At 33.2% G+C, this 16,172-nt stretch overlaps 1 protein-coding gene across 1 annotated transcript in view; it reads left to right on the top strand.

Annotated features, from left to right (window-relative positions):
- The window catches only part of BRINP3 (BMP/retinoic acid inducible neural specific 3), a 733,775-nt gene extending 727,528 nt beyond the window's left edge, over positions 1–6,247 (top strand). The window contains exon 7 of the mRNA XM_007953312.2: positions 5,131–6,247. Coding sequence (XP_007951503.1) covers positions 5,131–6,247 — 1,117 coding nt within the window. The remainder of the gene's footprint in view (positions 1–5,130) is intronic.
- The last annotated feature ends 9,925 nt before the right edge of the window (positions 6,248–16,172 follow it).

Below are 16,172 nucleotides of genomic sequence, written 5' to 3' on the forward strand. Positions count from 1 at the left end.
GTATTTTCACGCAAATTCTTCTGCTAGTTGGGGTTTAGTCCAAATCTGCATCCTTTCCTTCAAGGCTCAGGGGTCCAAGATTATCTTCTGTGTCTGTATTTATTGGTTTCCCTTTTCTTTGTTGAAGAGGATCTGTGCAATCCTTCTGCCTAGTCCGCCATCTTGCCCCGCCTCTCTCTCTGGGCACTTTTTAATGGAACTTGGTTTGCCAACCATTGAGCAAGAGAGCTGAGCATCTGTGGGCTAAGACTTTATAGGACTGAGGTGCCTACAGCAACTTATCAGCAGAGCTTAAAGAAGTTTTGTAATACTTGCCAGAACAGAGAACAATCCAGGCTGGCCAAGAGGCCCAAGGAACTGAGGTCCAGAGGGGCTGAGCGCCAGAGAGAGTCCTGCCCAGGTGCATGGCTGAGAAAAGGTTGAACTGATCCAAAAATGATATCCTGAGTCATTTCTGATGGTGAATCATGAACTCTCACTTCCCTAATAAGCCCCTTGACCATGAATATTGTCTGTTAGTTCCGTGTGGCCATCCTAAAGATTTACCAAAACCAACAGAGAAGTAGAAACAGCCATGAGGGGAACGGCTGGTGTCAGAATTGGTAAAAAGGTTGAAGAGAGGAGTTATGTCTGACTTCTGCATCACAGGAATCAGCTTTGAACTGATACTGATAGTGATGCTCTTTCCCCCTCATTAAGTTATAGGTCAGTTGTCCCCACTGCTACCCCATTTTTTGCAGTAATTCTGTCCCCTATGAGGTGGAATCGACTTGACGGAAATGGGTAAAAGCTTCTTAGGAATTATTTTCAAAATGGCAAACTCTCTTGCTGATAGTTAAAGACTTCCTATACTCCTTGAATTGTTTCACTTTTTTTTTTTCATTATTATCTTTTAAAAATTTGCTGAAAAAATACATTGCAATACATACACCAATTCAACAATTTCTACATATACAATTCAGTGACCATGGTTACATTCTTCAAGTTGTGTAACCATTCTCACCCTCTTTTTCCAAATGATTCTCCCCACTATTAACAAAAACTTACTCCTCAGCAATCTTCCTATCTAATCCTTTGCCTTGTCAACTTAATCCCATATAGAGTCAGTTTAAGTAAAAGCAAAAGAGGTTTATTGAGGGATAGAGACAGTCCAGAGCAAGAAGATACCCAAATCCACAGAGTGAAGATGGCCACTCAACTGGACAAGGAGGAAGAAAATATTTTTACAGTGGGAGCAGGAACTAAAAGTTACAAAACCATAATAGGCTGAAAGACAATCAGGGAAGATAAAAGTAGGATATCTAAAAATAGGGATTGAGCAGGGTTAGGAGGGTAACACATAAGTGGGATTACATGATTGATTAAAACAAGCAAACAAATCACAACAACAACAACAAACAAACTCATTGCCATTGAGTTGATTCTGACTCATAGCAACCCCCACTGGGTTTCTGAGGCAGTAAATCTTTACAGAAATACATTGCCCCATTTTCCTTCTGCAGAATGATTAGCAGTCAAATGCCTTAGGCACTGTGCCCCCAGAACTCCTACATGATTGACTAAGGGTATGTAATTGCAAGCGTACAGGCTCTCTTCACTTTATTGCACGATGGTCACAGGACAATAGTAGGACAAGTTTTTCAGGTAACCTGCTATAAAAATTTTCTCAACCATGCCTGTAATTGGGAGTCCATTGCAAAGATTTATTGATAATACTGAGCATCAAGACCCTTTGGTTTAAGCCATCACATCTTGCATCTGTTGGGCCACAGTGGAAAAAGCTGGGAATAGCTTATGATATCCTGTACCTGCCAGACCTCAGTGAAAAAAGAATAGTTCCTTTAGGGTACATGGTCAGCATCAAGGTTAGAAAAACTGCTGTAAGAAAAGGCAACTTTAAAATTCAACATGGATTCTAGACTCATGTAAAGACTTTAAAATGGAGTTAAGGCTCTGCTTTCAGACTTCTCTATTTACACACAAGTGCCTCTGATTTTAAGCTCTTATATGCGTCGTCGAGAGATACAGTAAAATAACCAGAAGGTAAGTAGTAGGGGAGAAAGGACAGGAAGCAGCAAGTGAGAAAATTGGCTTGTTGGCTGTTCCATCCCAGGGTAACAGAACTTTAACAATGTGCCCAGTTATCACTATTCATACATGACAAGCTGAAATCAAAATTGCCGAAACACATTCCTTCAGTAATGCATCTACTAGGATGTGAAAGGATTGAAAAAGATTGAAAGCTGGAAAAGCCACTGTTTTTCTAAAATGTCCAAATGATTCTTTCTAAGTGTCCTACTTTTGTGAGCTTTGCCTTTAGCCTTAGGTCTTACTTCATTTTTGTTTTGTTCTTATGATTTGGAAATTTGATTAGGGTTACAGAGAGAGATGAGTTGTCTGAGAGAATTTATGCTTTGTTTTCAGGAAAAAAATATATAATTTTCAGTATAGATAGTGTATGTGTGTATGTGTGTGTATGTGTGTGTGTATAGAATCTATACATTACACAGGCATAAACAGAACTAAAAACAGAGAGAGAAAGAAAGGAAGAAAGGACAAAAAACAATTGAGAAAGAGAAATAAATGGGAAGATAGTAAATGCAGATAACAAATCAGTAATATTTATTTCTAGAGATATAAAGAGGAGAGTGTTTGTTTTGGTTTCACCCTTTCCTGTGGGTCTATAGAAACCATAGTTGAATTTAGGGAAGATGGAGAATGGCTTTTGTAATAATGCTGAGTTGTGCATAGGTTAAAGTGTAGGCTCTGTAACTGTACTTCCTGTAATTTGGAGATAGATCTTCCTAACTGTATTAAAGTTCAGTTTAGGGCTTTCCATTTTGCCTTAAAACACATTTTGAGAAATTTTCCTTTGATTTATCCACTCATTTTTGTTTCAATATTCAGTAAATATTAAAGGCTTATGATCTGCTGGAACTCTAGTAGGCACTGGATATACAGCTCTAAGCAGAGCACACAAGTTTCTGAGAAACTAGGTGTAATATTTAATAGGAGAAACAAAGTATACATAAGTGTACAATAACATAAAATTTTAAGTAGAAAAAAATTATGAAGAAAAATAAATAGATGATGTGAAAGAATAAAAGAAATATTTATGTGGGAAAATAGGGAAGAGATTACTTTAGAAAAAATACGTGTAACATTTCCACTGGGAGAATGGGCAGAGCTTAAAATGAGTATGTAATATAAATGGCTCAAATATAGTTCTGAAAATCTTAATAAATTATTTTTACTGAATGTATAAACACATAATAACTGTATTGTACCAATAGTCTGCATATAAAAATTCTTTAAAATTACAATGGTGTGTAAAGTCTAGAAGTTTGAGCACAATGTTTTGCCTAAATCTCACTTCTAGACACCAGAAAAACATAAGAATACCAAATATAGCCATAATATTTAATTTCTGCCATGAAAAAGCAGAAAAGCAGAAAAGATTAAAGATGTCAAGGATTTCATTTTTCTTGAATCCACAATGCCCATGCAAGCAGCAGTCAAGGAATCAACTAACATATTGCATTGGGTAAATCCATTGCAAAAGACCTAATCTTTAAAATACTAAAAATGTCACTTTGAGGACTAATGTGCACCTGACCCAAACTATGGTCTTTTCAATTACTTCATATGCATGCAAAAACTATACAAAGAATAAGGATGACTGAAGAAGAATCTGTGCATTTGAATTACAGTGTTGACAAAGAATACTGAATATATTGTAGAATGTCAGAAGAACCAACAAATCTATCTTGGAAGAAGTATAGCTAGAACATGGTACTTAGAAGATAAGATGGTGAGACTTCACTTTGTAAACTTTGGATTTGTTATCAGGAGTGAAACAGTCCCTGGAGAAGGACATAATGCTTGGTCAAGTAAAGGGTCAGGGATAAAGAGAAAGACCCTCAACTAGATGGACTGACACAGTGGCTGAAGCAGGGGACTCAAAGATGACAATTATTGTGTTATCACTCTTTGTGTTGTACAGTCCTACAATGTGTCCACTGTTAACAATGTCACAGAGAAGTTTCACTGCCTTAAAAATGCTCTGTGCTCTACGTAATTATCCATTTCTATTACCAGTTTTCATATGAGGATAATGAGGGTTAAAGAGGATGTGCAATTTTTTTTCATGATCATACAGCTAGTATATGTGTGTGTGTATGTGTATTCTACATATTAGATAGACATTAGTAAATAGAACTGAAATAAAAATTGGAGAAACAAGAAATTATCCAATAAAAAGCTGCAAACTTTTCCTTCCTTCTTCCATTTTTTTTTTGTTTTCAAACTGAGATTTTTAAAATGTCAATCATATTTCAGTAATCTGAGAAAATATGAAAAGTTAAATCTTAAATTGGCATCATGATTAGCCTGATTTCTAGGTATAAATAGGAAGAATGTTACTGATTCAAATCAAACATGTTAAATTAAGGCATTTAACCTTATTGAAACAATTTTAGTTGGTTTTAATGAGATATTTTCAGCAATTTTCTTGAACAGGTCATAAGAATAAAATCAAACGTGTCTGAATAATTTTTCTGTCTCAGCGGATACTCGCTCTTTCAATGTTGCTAAAACCTCAGGATTTAAAGTCATTGATGGATTATTTAGAGTTGTTTATTTTTCTTTCACTTTCTGTTGATTTCTATTTAGGCTACCTGCTACACTTGTGCTCCATGGAACTAAGAGTGAATGAAAAAACAATTATCATTTAGTATTCTCTAATTCTATCCTAGATAATTGATGATGAAATAATTATGTTTTATCTATTGTTGGTAATCATTTCAAAAAGAGAGTGACCCAAATATACTCACAAATTACAAGTAAGCTTGAAAATCTCTGCAGAAGGTATCACATGTTCAAAAGCACTGTATTAAAATTTGAATCAAGTTGATCTATATCTAATCTTGCATATTAATAAACAGCAATATATATGTAATATTTTTTCTTTTGAAAGTTATGAACTATACACACATTTTATTACTTTTGCTAGCTGACTGCAGATGACCTGAAGAAATGATAGTGCAGCTTGCAGAGCTGAAGTTTACTCTATTACAATGCACAAAAATAGTCTTTGTATTTATGTACATTTGTTTTGTTTTCTATTTCTAGAACCTCAACTTACTGGCTTTCTCGAATCCAGTCTTTTCTCTACTGCAATGAGAATGGCCTCCTGGGCAGCTTTTCAGAAGAGACACACTCCTGCACGTGTCCAAATGACCAGGTGGTCTGCACCTCGTTCCTGCCCTGCACTGTGGGAGACGCCTCAGCCTGCCTGACCTGTGCACCAGACAACCGCACCCGGTGCGGTTCCTGCAACACGGGCTACATGCTGAGCCAAGGGCTCTGCAAGCCGGAAGTCGCTGAGTCCACGGATCACTATATTGGTTTTGAGACCGACCTGCAAGACCTCGAGATGAAATATCTGTTGCAGAAAACAGACAGACGAATAGAAGTCCACGCCATTTTCATTAGCAACGACATGCGCCTCAATAGCTGGTTTGACCCCTCTTGGCGTAAGCGGATGCTACTTACCTTGAAGAGTAACAAGTACAAGTCAAGTCTGGTCCATATGATCTTGGGTCTCTCTTTACAGATTTGTTTAACTAAAAACAGCACCTTGGAACCAGTGTTGGCTGTTTACGTCAATCCGTTTGGAGGCAGCCACTCTGAGAGCTGGTTTATGCCTGTGAACGAAAACAGTTTTCCAGACTGGGAGCGGACTAAATTGGACCTGCCCCTGCAGTGTTATAACTGGACGCTGACTCTGGGGAACAAATGGAAGACATTTTTTGAGACAGTACACATCTACCTGAGGAGTCGCATCAAGTCAAATGGCCCCAATGGCAATGAGAGCATTTACTATGAACCTCTGGAATTTATTGATCCTTCCCGGAACCTGGGCTATATGAAAATCAATAACATTCAAGTGTTTGGCTACAGCATGCACTTTGACCCTGAAGCAATTCGGGACTTGATTTTGCAGCTGGACTACCCGTATACTCAGGGATCCCAGGACTCAGCGCTTTTGCAACTGCTAGAGATAAGAGATCGTGTAAATAAACTCTCCCCACCTGGTCAGCGTCTTCTAGATCTTTTCTCTTGCTTGCTTCGTCATAGACTCAAGCTGTCTACTAGTGAGGTGGTGAGAATTCAGTCTGCTCTGAAGGCGTTTAATGCCAAATTGCCAAACACAGTGGATTATGACACGACCAAATTATGTAGTTAACCATAAATATCAAGCACAACCCAAAATCTTGAAGGAGTTTTTACAGTGCTTTTGTGGAACAGTTTATGTTTGGAAGAGTGAATTTAAATTGTCTTTTCAATATCTGTCTTATATCAGTCAATGACATTGGATGGCAATTTACACACATGAACTTGCTGACAATGAATATATTATACTGCAGTTTTGGTTTATGAATGAAATAAATACTGACATCAGTCTAGAAGACGTTCTACTTTTTACAATAAATTTCATTTGTAATTTTATATGTTCCGTGGCAATGCTTTTGTGCATTACATACTCTAGAGGGAACATAAAAGGATACCAATAAAATTTTGTAGGCGAACAGTTATTAAAAAGAAGTGCTGTGGGATTCCTTCCACCCCCCCATGTAATGAGTTCTATTTTGATATAGTTTGTAAAGACACTCTATGAAAAAACAACCAAGATTTTTTTTTTTTTCCCCCGATGGAAAAAGTTGAAGGTCCCTTTCAATAATCTTGATGGAAAACCCAGCTACATTGAATGCTCAGAATTCAGCTGGGTTTTTATGGTTAACAGTATAATGGCAATGGTATGTTTATAAACCGTACTTAGAGAAATCATCATCATTTAAATAGGTAAACTATTTCCCAAGTCAAAATCAGAACATTCCAGCAAACATACAGAAAAATCACTGCAATTATAAGCATATCATGGAGAAAGTAAACCCTTAATTTCCTTAGCAACTTGCCATGTCATTTTCTTTCTGCATTCTAATAACCAATAATCAGCATACTCTGCACAATCATTTTCATTTCAAGCACTGAAAACCTAGTTATTCTAGCACTTTACCCATGTCAGTTAAATAATATCACTAGAATTCACAAATTGTAATGTGTTGGAATACAAAACAATCAACAAAAAAAAACTCAAATAACAGCCCAAATGTAAATACACATATTTATTTTTCTCTCAGAGAAACTACTACTGCTAAAAGATATTTTGAGGAGCAAGGTATTTCAACATAAAACTAACTTTAATTCCAATTTTTAGTTTGAAAGTTAAATGGAGATCCAATATTATCAGAGTATAGTTTAGATGTATGATTAGTACTTTTATATGAATTTAAATTGTATTTTTGTTTAGACATATAAATGTATCTGTAAAGTGTGTTTGTAATGTTTATCACACAGCTATTGTCTAGATATTTTATAAATATTACCTTGTAATTTACACAAACATATTGCCCAGATCAACTTTCCTGTAGAGGTTGTAAAGGAATATTTAAGGGCACAGAGAAAGAAAACAATGAGTTGGCTGGAAAGAATAAGATAAGTGACAAAAAGATTGCACAGTTATTCTGGATTCTTGGGCTATTAGTTATCAATTGCAAAACCATAAAAGGGCAAGTAAACTTTTCAGACAACAGACACTTATTGAAGATCTACCACACATAAAACATTGTTTTTCTACCTAGTATCTGAGTAGCTGCATTTCTTACATTGTTCAAGAGTTTTATTTTCCACTTTACTTTCTGCTGTGAATGTTCTGTGGCAATGCTTTTTTTGCATTACATACTCTAGAGGGAACATAAAAGGATATCAATAAGACTTTGTAGGCAAACAGTTATTAAATAGTAAATATATACATTTTTTTAAACACTCATCATCTTTCTGGTAGCCTATCCAATATTTTCTTCATTTCATTTCACCAATAGTAAGTTTTGGGTTATTATTTCCATTTTCTTAGTGACATAAAACAAGGCTCAGAGTGGTTTGTCCAGTTCTCCAAGATCACACACCAAACCAATGAGAGACCAAGATTCTAGCACCAATTTTTTTCTGGAATAAATCTGTCCTTTTCTCATTGCAACATTGAAATTAAAATTAATCGTTTTATTACTTTTATTATTATTACATGTAAAGCTCTATAATGAAACAGAAATAACTTAAGAAATTGAGACCTGAGTCAAGTAACATTATAAAACACATACTTTCATATTACCTGAAAAAAATTTAATAAAATCTGCAGTTTAGCATCCAAAATCAATCATCACCAGAGTGACCAGGCTAATCAAATTCAGACAATAATTTCAAAAGACATCTGCTACGAAAGTCACAGTTGCTGGTAGGGCATTTTCCAGAAAAGTCTTAGAAGTTCAGCTTTCCAGGGATTCTGAGCCCCAGAAACCACTGGAGCAACATGCAGCATGCCCTGTGTTCTGAACAATAATTCCCCAGTACTTACAAGATTATCAGCAATGCTAATTATTTTATTGCACAGTCAAGCCTGTCACAGATGGCTTATGAGAGTTTCTAATGCCATAGTTAAGGAAGAACACAGCTAAGGTTTCAGCCTTGGACTTCTTGAGTCTGGCATAGAATAAAATTATTTTTTCTCCATCTTTCTTGGTGACAGCCTTTGGATGAGTCCATTACATCCCTGTGTCTAGTTTCTCCCTGAAAGAAGAGAAATAATATAAATCCCTTTCTCTCAATGTTGTGCCTAAGGTAACATGAATTCAGTAGAAGTAAGTATATCACACAAACTCTAAAATCACATATACATTTAAAGAATAAATAATCAGCACACTGTTTTCATGTTCCTTTTTCTCATATATCACCAGATTTAGTTTAATGTCCTATAAACAATGGACTAGAAGATCTAAGTTAATACAATATATGCTTCCTAAAATTTACATTTTGTTCCTTTTTTGTGTGACAGAAAATACAGCCCATAAACATTTCAATTTTTCTGAATTGTCCCATATAAAAACATTTCTGATCATTATTTGTTTTTAGAAATTTGAGAAATTTTAACAAAAGTAACTTTCCTGAAAAATCTTAGAGCAAAGCATATACAAAGTTATTTTTTCAAAAACAGGGTATTTGAGTTCTTTTTCATACCATCTTTCTGATATACTTAGTACAGGTCTTTAAGTTTATCTTGAATTTAATACATTCAATAAAACTTGAAATTCTGAAATAAAAATTGTTAAGTATATATTCTTTCCAGTAATACGTGTTACTGCTCCAACTATTTTGATGAGCATCATAGTTAACTTGAATTGGTATCCCCAGAAGCTTAAATTTGTTTATAGCAAGTTAAACCAATATCCAAGAGGCCACTGTTGGCTCAATGAAAATACTGAAATAGCTGGTGGTCCTCTCTAGCTGAGCTTAAGTAAATGCATCACGATCCATTTCCCTCCTCATTGTTCTTTTTGTATGTATGTACTTCTTGGCAAAATATGAAGAAATATTATGTGAGAAACCAAATCATTTGTTACCCTGTAATGACATATGTCCCCTACATGACACTCTCCCTTTTTTGTTCCCTCCATTATACATATTGAATTTCTCTCCATTTTGCACAAATACAAAATTTAATCATTTGAGAAAATAAACCATTTGAACTTAGCAATAAAATAGTCTATTTCTACCCGTCAAAGTAAGAGTAATAGATTATAATTATGTCCATAGTTATAGATTAATTCAACTGGAAACTTGAAAGTTGGAAAACTATTAGAAAAACAACTTTTAAATGATAAAATTGACTTAGGATTTTAAAAGACAAAGTATAGATCTTCTAAATCAATGTGAAAGTTGAAAAGAACACATTAAATAAATCAAATTTTGTAAAACTGTGATAACAATAATCTGAGTTAGTACATGCTAGAATAATTATCCTTAAGCTGACTTGAGCTTTTCCTATGGTCATAAGTATCAAATGTAAAAATTGAAAGCAAGAGGAACACATGCTAAATTGTGTGGTATTCTTAGGGGGAAAAAAAAAAGTCAAACCAGCTGTCTTTTTAACATCTGGAATTTTACATTGTGCCATGCCTGTTGACTGTACCATCCGTTCTGCTGCAATTGATGTTTCACTTTTCTCTCCTTCCCCTACATGATAAAATTTACATTTCTCTCTCCAAACTTTCCTGGTCCAATAATTTGAAGAAGTACAATCCAAGCATCCTGTAATAATTCCAAAAGTTAGTAAATATATATTATTTAACTTGGATTTTTTTTTTTTTTTTAGAAACATCTTCATTTCTTTTTCTTAGCAGTGGTAATACTGGCTATTTTAAGGAACTCTGGTGGTGTAGTGCCTAAGGCACTTGACTGCTAACCAGAGGGCTGGTGGTTCAAATCCACCAGCCACTCCTCAGAAGGAAGGTTGGGCAATTTGCTTCCGTAGGGATACTGCTTGGGAAACCCAGTGAAGGGTCACTATGAGTCGGATCCGACTTGATGGCAGTGAGTTTGGGTTTTTTGGTTTGAATGGCTGATGGATTAGAATATCCATGGCAGATCATGTGATGCTTAGAACATAGCCGTCAAATGTGGTTAATTAAAACATACAAATGAAATTTCAATCAAAGCAGAAATGCAACACTTGAAAATAACTAATGTGCCAGTAATCAAACTAGTTATAATTGAAGTACTGTTTTATTTTATGATTATACAGCATAGCTATCACATAATTTCTATATTACACAATATTTAAATAATTAAATATCTATGAAATACCACAAATAAAGCTCTTCTGATCATATAGTGAATGAGTATGAAGATTTTGATGTAAGATGGTGAATTTACTCATTTTCTATCAGCAAAGAGCATCAAATGGGCAGAAAACAATCCTGAAAGGGCCTTAAAATTCCAAGGATGAGTAATTTTTTTTTTTTTAAAGAGGAAACTATGAAGACTATATGACAATAATGGAGACCATAACCACAAAAATGCCAGCAATAAAATTTCTAGAAATTATTTATCAGAAAAAACTGAAATAAATTTCACTCCTTACACTGAAGTATGTAAAGAGATGTCTACAGCTTTCATGATGTTGAGATAGTGTTTTATTTATCTTTTTATGGTGACTTATGTATAATTTTTTTTAATATGCCCACTCCAAATGTATAGAGCATAACAAAATATTACTGCATAAAGTAAATATGCCATATATTTATGCAGATTAAAATATCACATTTAGGAGATCTAGAATAATTAACATAAAAATTACTACAAAAAATAATAGTATAAGTTAAAAATGTTTCCAAATATACAACCAATTACCAATTTAAAATTGTAATAGAAACAAAGGAGACTTTCTCTATTTCTAATACAATGGATTATTTCTCTGGCCATAGCTTGGAAATGACTTAATACAAAGGGAGATTAATAGAATAAATTTATTGATAAAAGTTCTATAAAGAAAAACACAAATCTTAACTGACCATTTGGAAATACTTACATACTATACATTTGGAATAGTAGACCAATTGTATAAAGATGGTAATTCTGTCTCAAAGTAATTATTAAGTTTATATCTGATTAAAGAAGTTCTTGATTAACTCTTTTAATTAAATTATTTTTATGAACAAAACAAAATAATTTTTAAATTTATTTGGAAAAATAAATGGTTATGAACAAACAAAACATTTGAAAACAGACCAGTTGGTGGGAACTTCCACAACTAGATATTGAAATATGTAAATCATATCATAAGGAAGATGTAGACCTCGGTAGAAAAGAATAAGAAACTAAGAAACATATTGCTGTAGGTGTGAAAATAGCATTATAATATAAACTGATCATTTTAAGTGATTAAGACAGGTAGTTTACCAGGTTGGGACAGGTAGTGTTCTATTTGGGAAAAGGTGTTCAAAAGTAAAATTTATATCTTAAAACATTATAAAATAAATTGCATTCTAGAAACTTACATGGTAACACCTTCTACAAAAAATAAGTTGCAAACTGGGTATATTCCTATGTTAAAACATTATTCTTTAGCACAGCATTGCCCAATAGAAATATAAAGTAAGGCACAAGTGCAAGCCATATATGTGATTTTAAATTTTATTGTAGCCATATATTTTAAAAAGTAAAAAGATGCAGTGAAATGAACTTTAATAATATATTTGACCTAAACCAATATATCCAATATGATATTATTTCAAATATAATCAATATAAAACATTATGATTTTATTTTGGACCATATCTTAGAAATTTTCATTTACATTTACACCCATCTCAGTTCTAACTAGCCACATTTTGAGGCATCAACGTCACAGGCAGTGAGTGGGTACTGTTTTGGCTGTGCAGCTCTGGAATGTGACTCAGCTCTAGAATGTGGCTCTTCTTTGGTGGAAGACTATCCCGCCATCTGATTTAATTTCTTTATCTAAATTTTACAGGATTTTGTTCAATCATGGTTAAGAGCTATTTGAATATTTTAAGTCTTTTCCCAGTGTTCTTACTTGGAGGTTGAAACCTATACATCATGGTTAGCTAAGACTGGAATTGGCCTCCTCCCTCCATCATCATCCTATTCACACTTCTTGCATTATCCCAATGGAGTTAACAGCCCCTGCTATTCAATGTCTGTTTCACTTTTAGGCTTTACAGATGTCTCTTATTTTCTTACTTTTTTAATTCTATTTAAAAGAATGGTATGATTTATCTGTCAATTTTAGGTGTTTATTAGACAGCTTTTTTTTTTTTTTCCAATTACTGAAAAATTTGATGAAAGCCCACAATTTTTCTTCTTCCTCAAATCCTCATAAACCAAACTCACTGCCAACAAGTTGATTCTGACCCATAGTCACGACTGCTGGGTTTCCAAGGCTTTAAATCTTTATGGAAGTGGATAGTCTCATCTTTCTCCCATGGAGCAGCTGTTGGGTTTGAACTACCAACCTTTTGGTTAATAGCCAAATGCCTTAATCACTACACCACCAGAATTTCTTAGATATGTGTAAAAAAATCTCCATAGATACGTGTAAAATATATCTTCCACTTACAAACCAGAGAGAACTTTAAAAACATAGATCTGTTTTATACTGACTTTTAAAACACAAACCTGTTGCATACCTCTCTGCATAATAGTATTCTAAATTAGTTTTGTTATTGGGTGACATCTAGTCATTTTTGACTGATAAGGATATTGCTTGACAGTGTAAAACTGCCCAACAGGGCTTCCTAGTTTGTAATCTTCACAGGAGCAGATCACCAAGTCTTTCTCTTGCAGAACTGCTGGGTGAGTTCAAACAGCTGACTAGTTAGCAGCCAAGCAGTTAACCATTGTACCACCAGAGTTCCTTTCTAACTTATTAACAAAATTGCAATTCCCTTCCTGACTCAGCATTTTGCTATTTGCCAATACAGGTAGTCCTTGACTTACACGTTACAAGGTACTAAAGTTACATGAACTGCATTTACAACCATCACTTTCTTTTTTGGGGGGATAGTGATGGTGGTAGTACATCTTATAATAAGTAGTATGAACTACATACATTGTTGCAGCAGGCAATTTGCTGACGCTATCATTTTTAGCTATTCACTCACAGATGACAAATAAAGACTCAAAGACAAATAAAGGTCAGATTTATACAGATACTGACACTGAGGCAATAATAATGAAAATTAAAATTAAAAAATAAATGTACTATTTGACTTACATGAGAACCTAATTAGGATAGTGTTTTGGAATAAAACCCTGTCATAATTTGGTGACTGCCTCTATCCTTTTTCCTCTTTATTTATTTCATTCCAAGTTATAACCAAACTATAAAACTGCTTTCAGTGACTCAAACATGACAAGCTCTTTTATGCCTCCAGATTGTCCTCTGCCAGGAGCACCTTTTCCTTTCCTGTCCTTGATTGCCTTCAAAAAGATAATTTTTATTCAAGAATCAAAACAAGAGTTATCTCATATTTTAATTCATTCTTCATCTTTGCTCTTATAAAATGGACTATTGCTCCATTAAACTCCAATTACACAAAGGTGAAATGCTAACAAAGCTGTTTTGACTTTTATTGTACTTCACTTTTTATATCGTTCCAACTATTAGACTGTAAATTCCTAGAATGCAGATACCATACATATTCATATTATCTATAAACCTTTAATATATAGTAATTGACAAACCATACACTGAAGGTCCTATCTCACATACTTTACAAGTCTAATTAAACTGCATACTTTGCAAGTCTAATTAAATGGTGGTTCAGTGAATGAATGATGCAAAAAATGTTTCTGAATTTCAAGATTGTATAAACACTGCTCATATATGTGACTTTTTGTAAACATCTGGTACATTCTTTATATTACAATAAAGTAGAAATCAACACAGTAAGAGTTATACATTGTAAAATGAATGATACTCCCATATTTAAGTATCATTGTTCAATCATTTAAACAGTATCCATTGATCATGGTATCAGCAACATAGGACTGATGCCAATTCTCAAGTATCATTCACTTGATACGCTTCACCTTCTTTCAATATTTAAAGAAGGATGAGATGTCTTCCCCTTAGAAATACCATGCAACACAAAACAAAAAGGATGAAAAATGAATAACTCACTCAAGAAATTAACTTCTGTGAGTTTCATACAACAGAATACTTTTAGTTTTTTAGAATAAGAATGTTTTATGTAAAAACTACATTCACTCTGATATTTGTTATATTATTGAATATTGTAATGTAAGCATTTTAAAACAAGTGGTTGATATTTGTTATTTTCTGTAGTGAAAATTCCTTCTCAACTTTGAGGCTACTAAGGTAAAAACAAAGATGTGGCATCACTATTTTACAAAATATAATAGCACATTTTGATTTTTTTAAAATAAAATTTAGACATGTCAAATTATTTTCTGGATTTTCAGAGTCTCTAATTTAGATAATAATTATGTAGCTTCAGTAATAGAAAAATATGTTAAAAAAAACTTTTTAAATATTGAGAATAATCAAAAAAGTCTGCTCAAGTGATTTAAATGCAGATTATAACTGTGAAATACTTGAGATAAATTAAAATACTTAAAAATAATTTGCTTATTACTTATATAGCAGTGTTGAAAGTTTGTGAAATGTTTTCTTAGTTATGCTTATACAAACTCTACTGTGATCTCCCTTATTTGAAGAACTTGACACTCTAGTGTATTAGATTTTTATGATTCACTTGGCCCTAAAAATTCTAATACAAAGATAATTTATAAAGTACAAATAAATTGCATAATGGATATTATGTAATAATTTGTTTTAATATTCTGTCTGCAGAAAATTACCTTTACAAGATAGTCTTTTAAAACAAATTTCATAAACTATTTAATAAAAGATTCTCTCTAATAAAAATTTCCTGATTTTTGGCATTATATATAATCGTTACTTTGCCTTAGAAATACAAAAATCTAGATCATATATACTAATCACAAAAACCTTCAAGGATTATCAGGATGCAACAGCATAGGTGAAAATGAAATGGAAATAAATGGAAGACACAGTGACACTCAACTAAATGTATCCAAATATTGTTTAGTCATTTTTGTTATTATTATTTAATATTAGGCTAGGAGAGGACAGAAAAATAAGAAAAGATACAAACACCAGATATATATTGTTCAATTTAATTCAATATTCTTTGTGATTGTTTTTCTAGAAATATTCTGATACAAAATTTAATAGTATATATTTACTTAAAAATTCTAAAATACTCAATTGCTTTTATTTAACAATATAAAAGATCTAAATTGTTTTCCTTGTACAACAAATTTACAGAATTCTGTGAGATTAATTTAGCCTGATACAGAATATCAAGGTCTTGTATATATATTCACTTTGAAGATCATTGCATACGATTATTCTTTTTGCTAAATTGAAGTCATTCAATTTCTATCAGCTTATTCATTTATCAAATAAACCTTGGTCAGTAATGTGACAGGAGCTGTGCTGTTGTTAATTATGCTAGTAACCACTCAAAATGAAATGCTCAGAGAACATGAATGAGGAAGAAAAACTAATTATAATAGAAAAGAACTATAAAACAGTTTAAAAATGTGTAACAAACATATAATTCTAATAGCACAAAAAGAAAGAGAGAACAGAGGAAATACTTGAAATAATAGCCAGGAACTTGACAAAATTAATGACAGACATCAAA

This window comes from Orycteropus afer, unplaced genomic scaffold, assembly GCF_000298275.1.
Source record: "Orycteropus afer afer isolate SDZICR_OR568_19922 unplaced genomic scaffold, OryAfe1.0 scaffold00386, whole genome shotgun sequence".
Lineage (NCBI taxonomy): Eukaryota > Metazoa > Chordata > Mammalia > Tubulidentata > Orycteropodidae > Orycteropus > Orycteropus afer.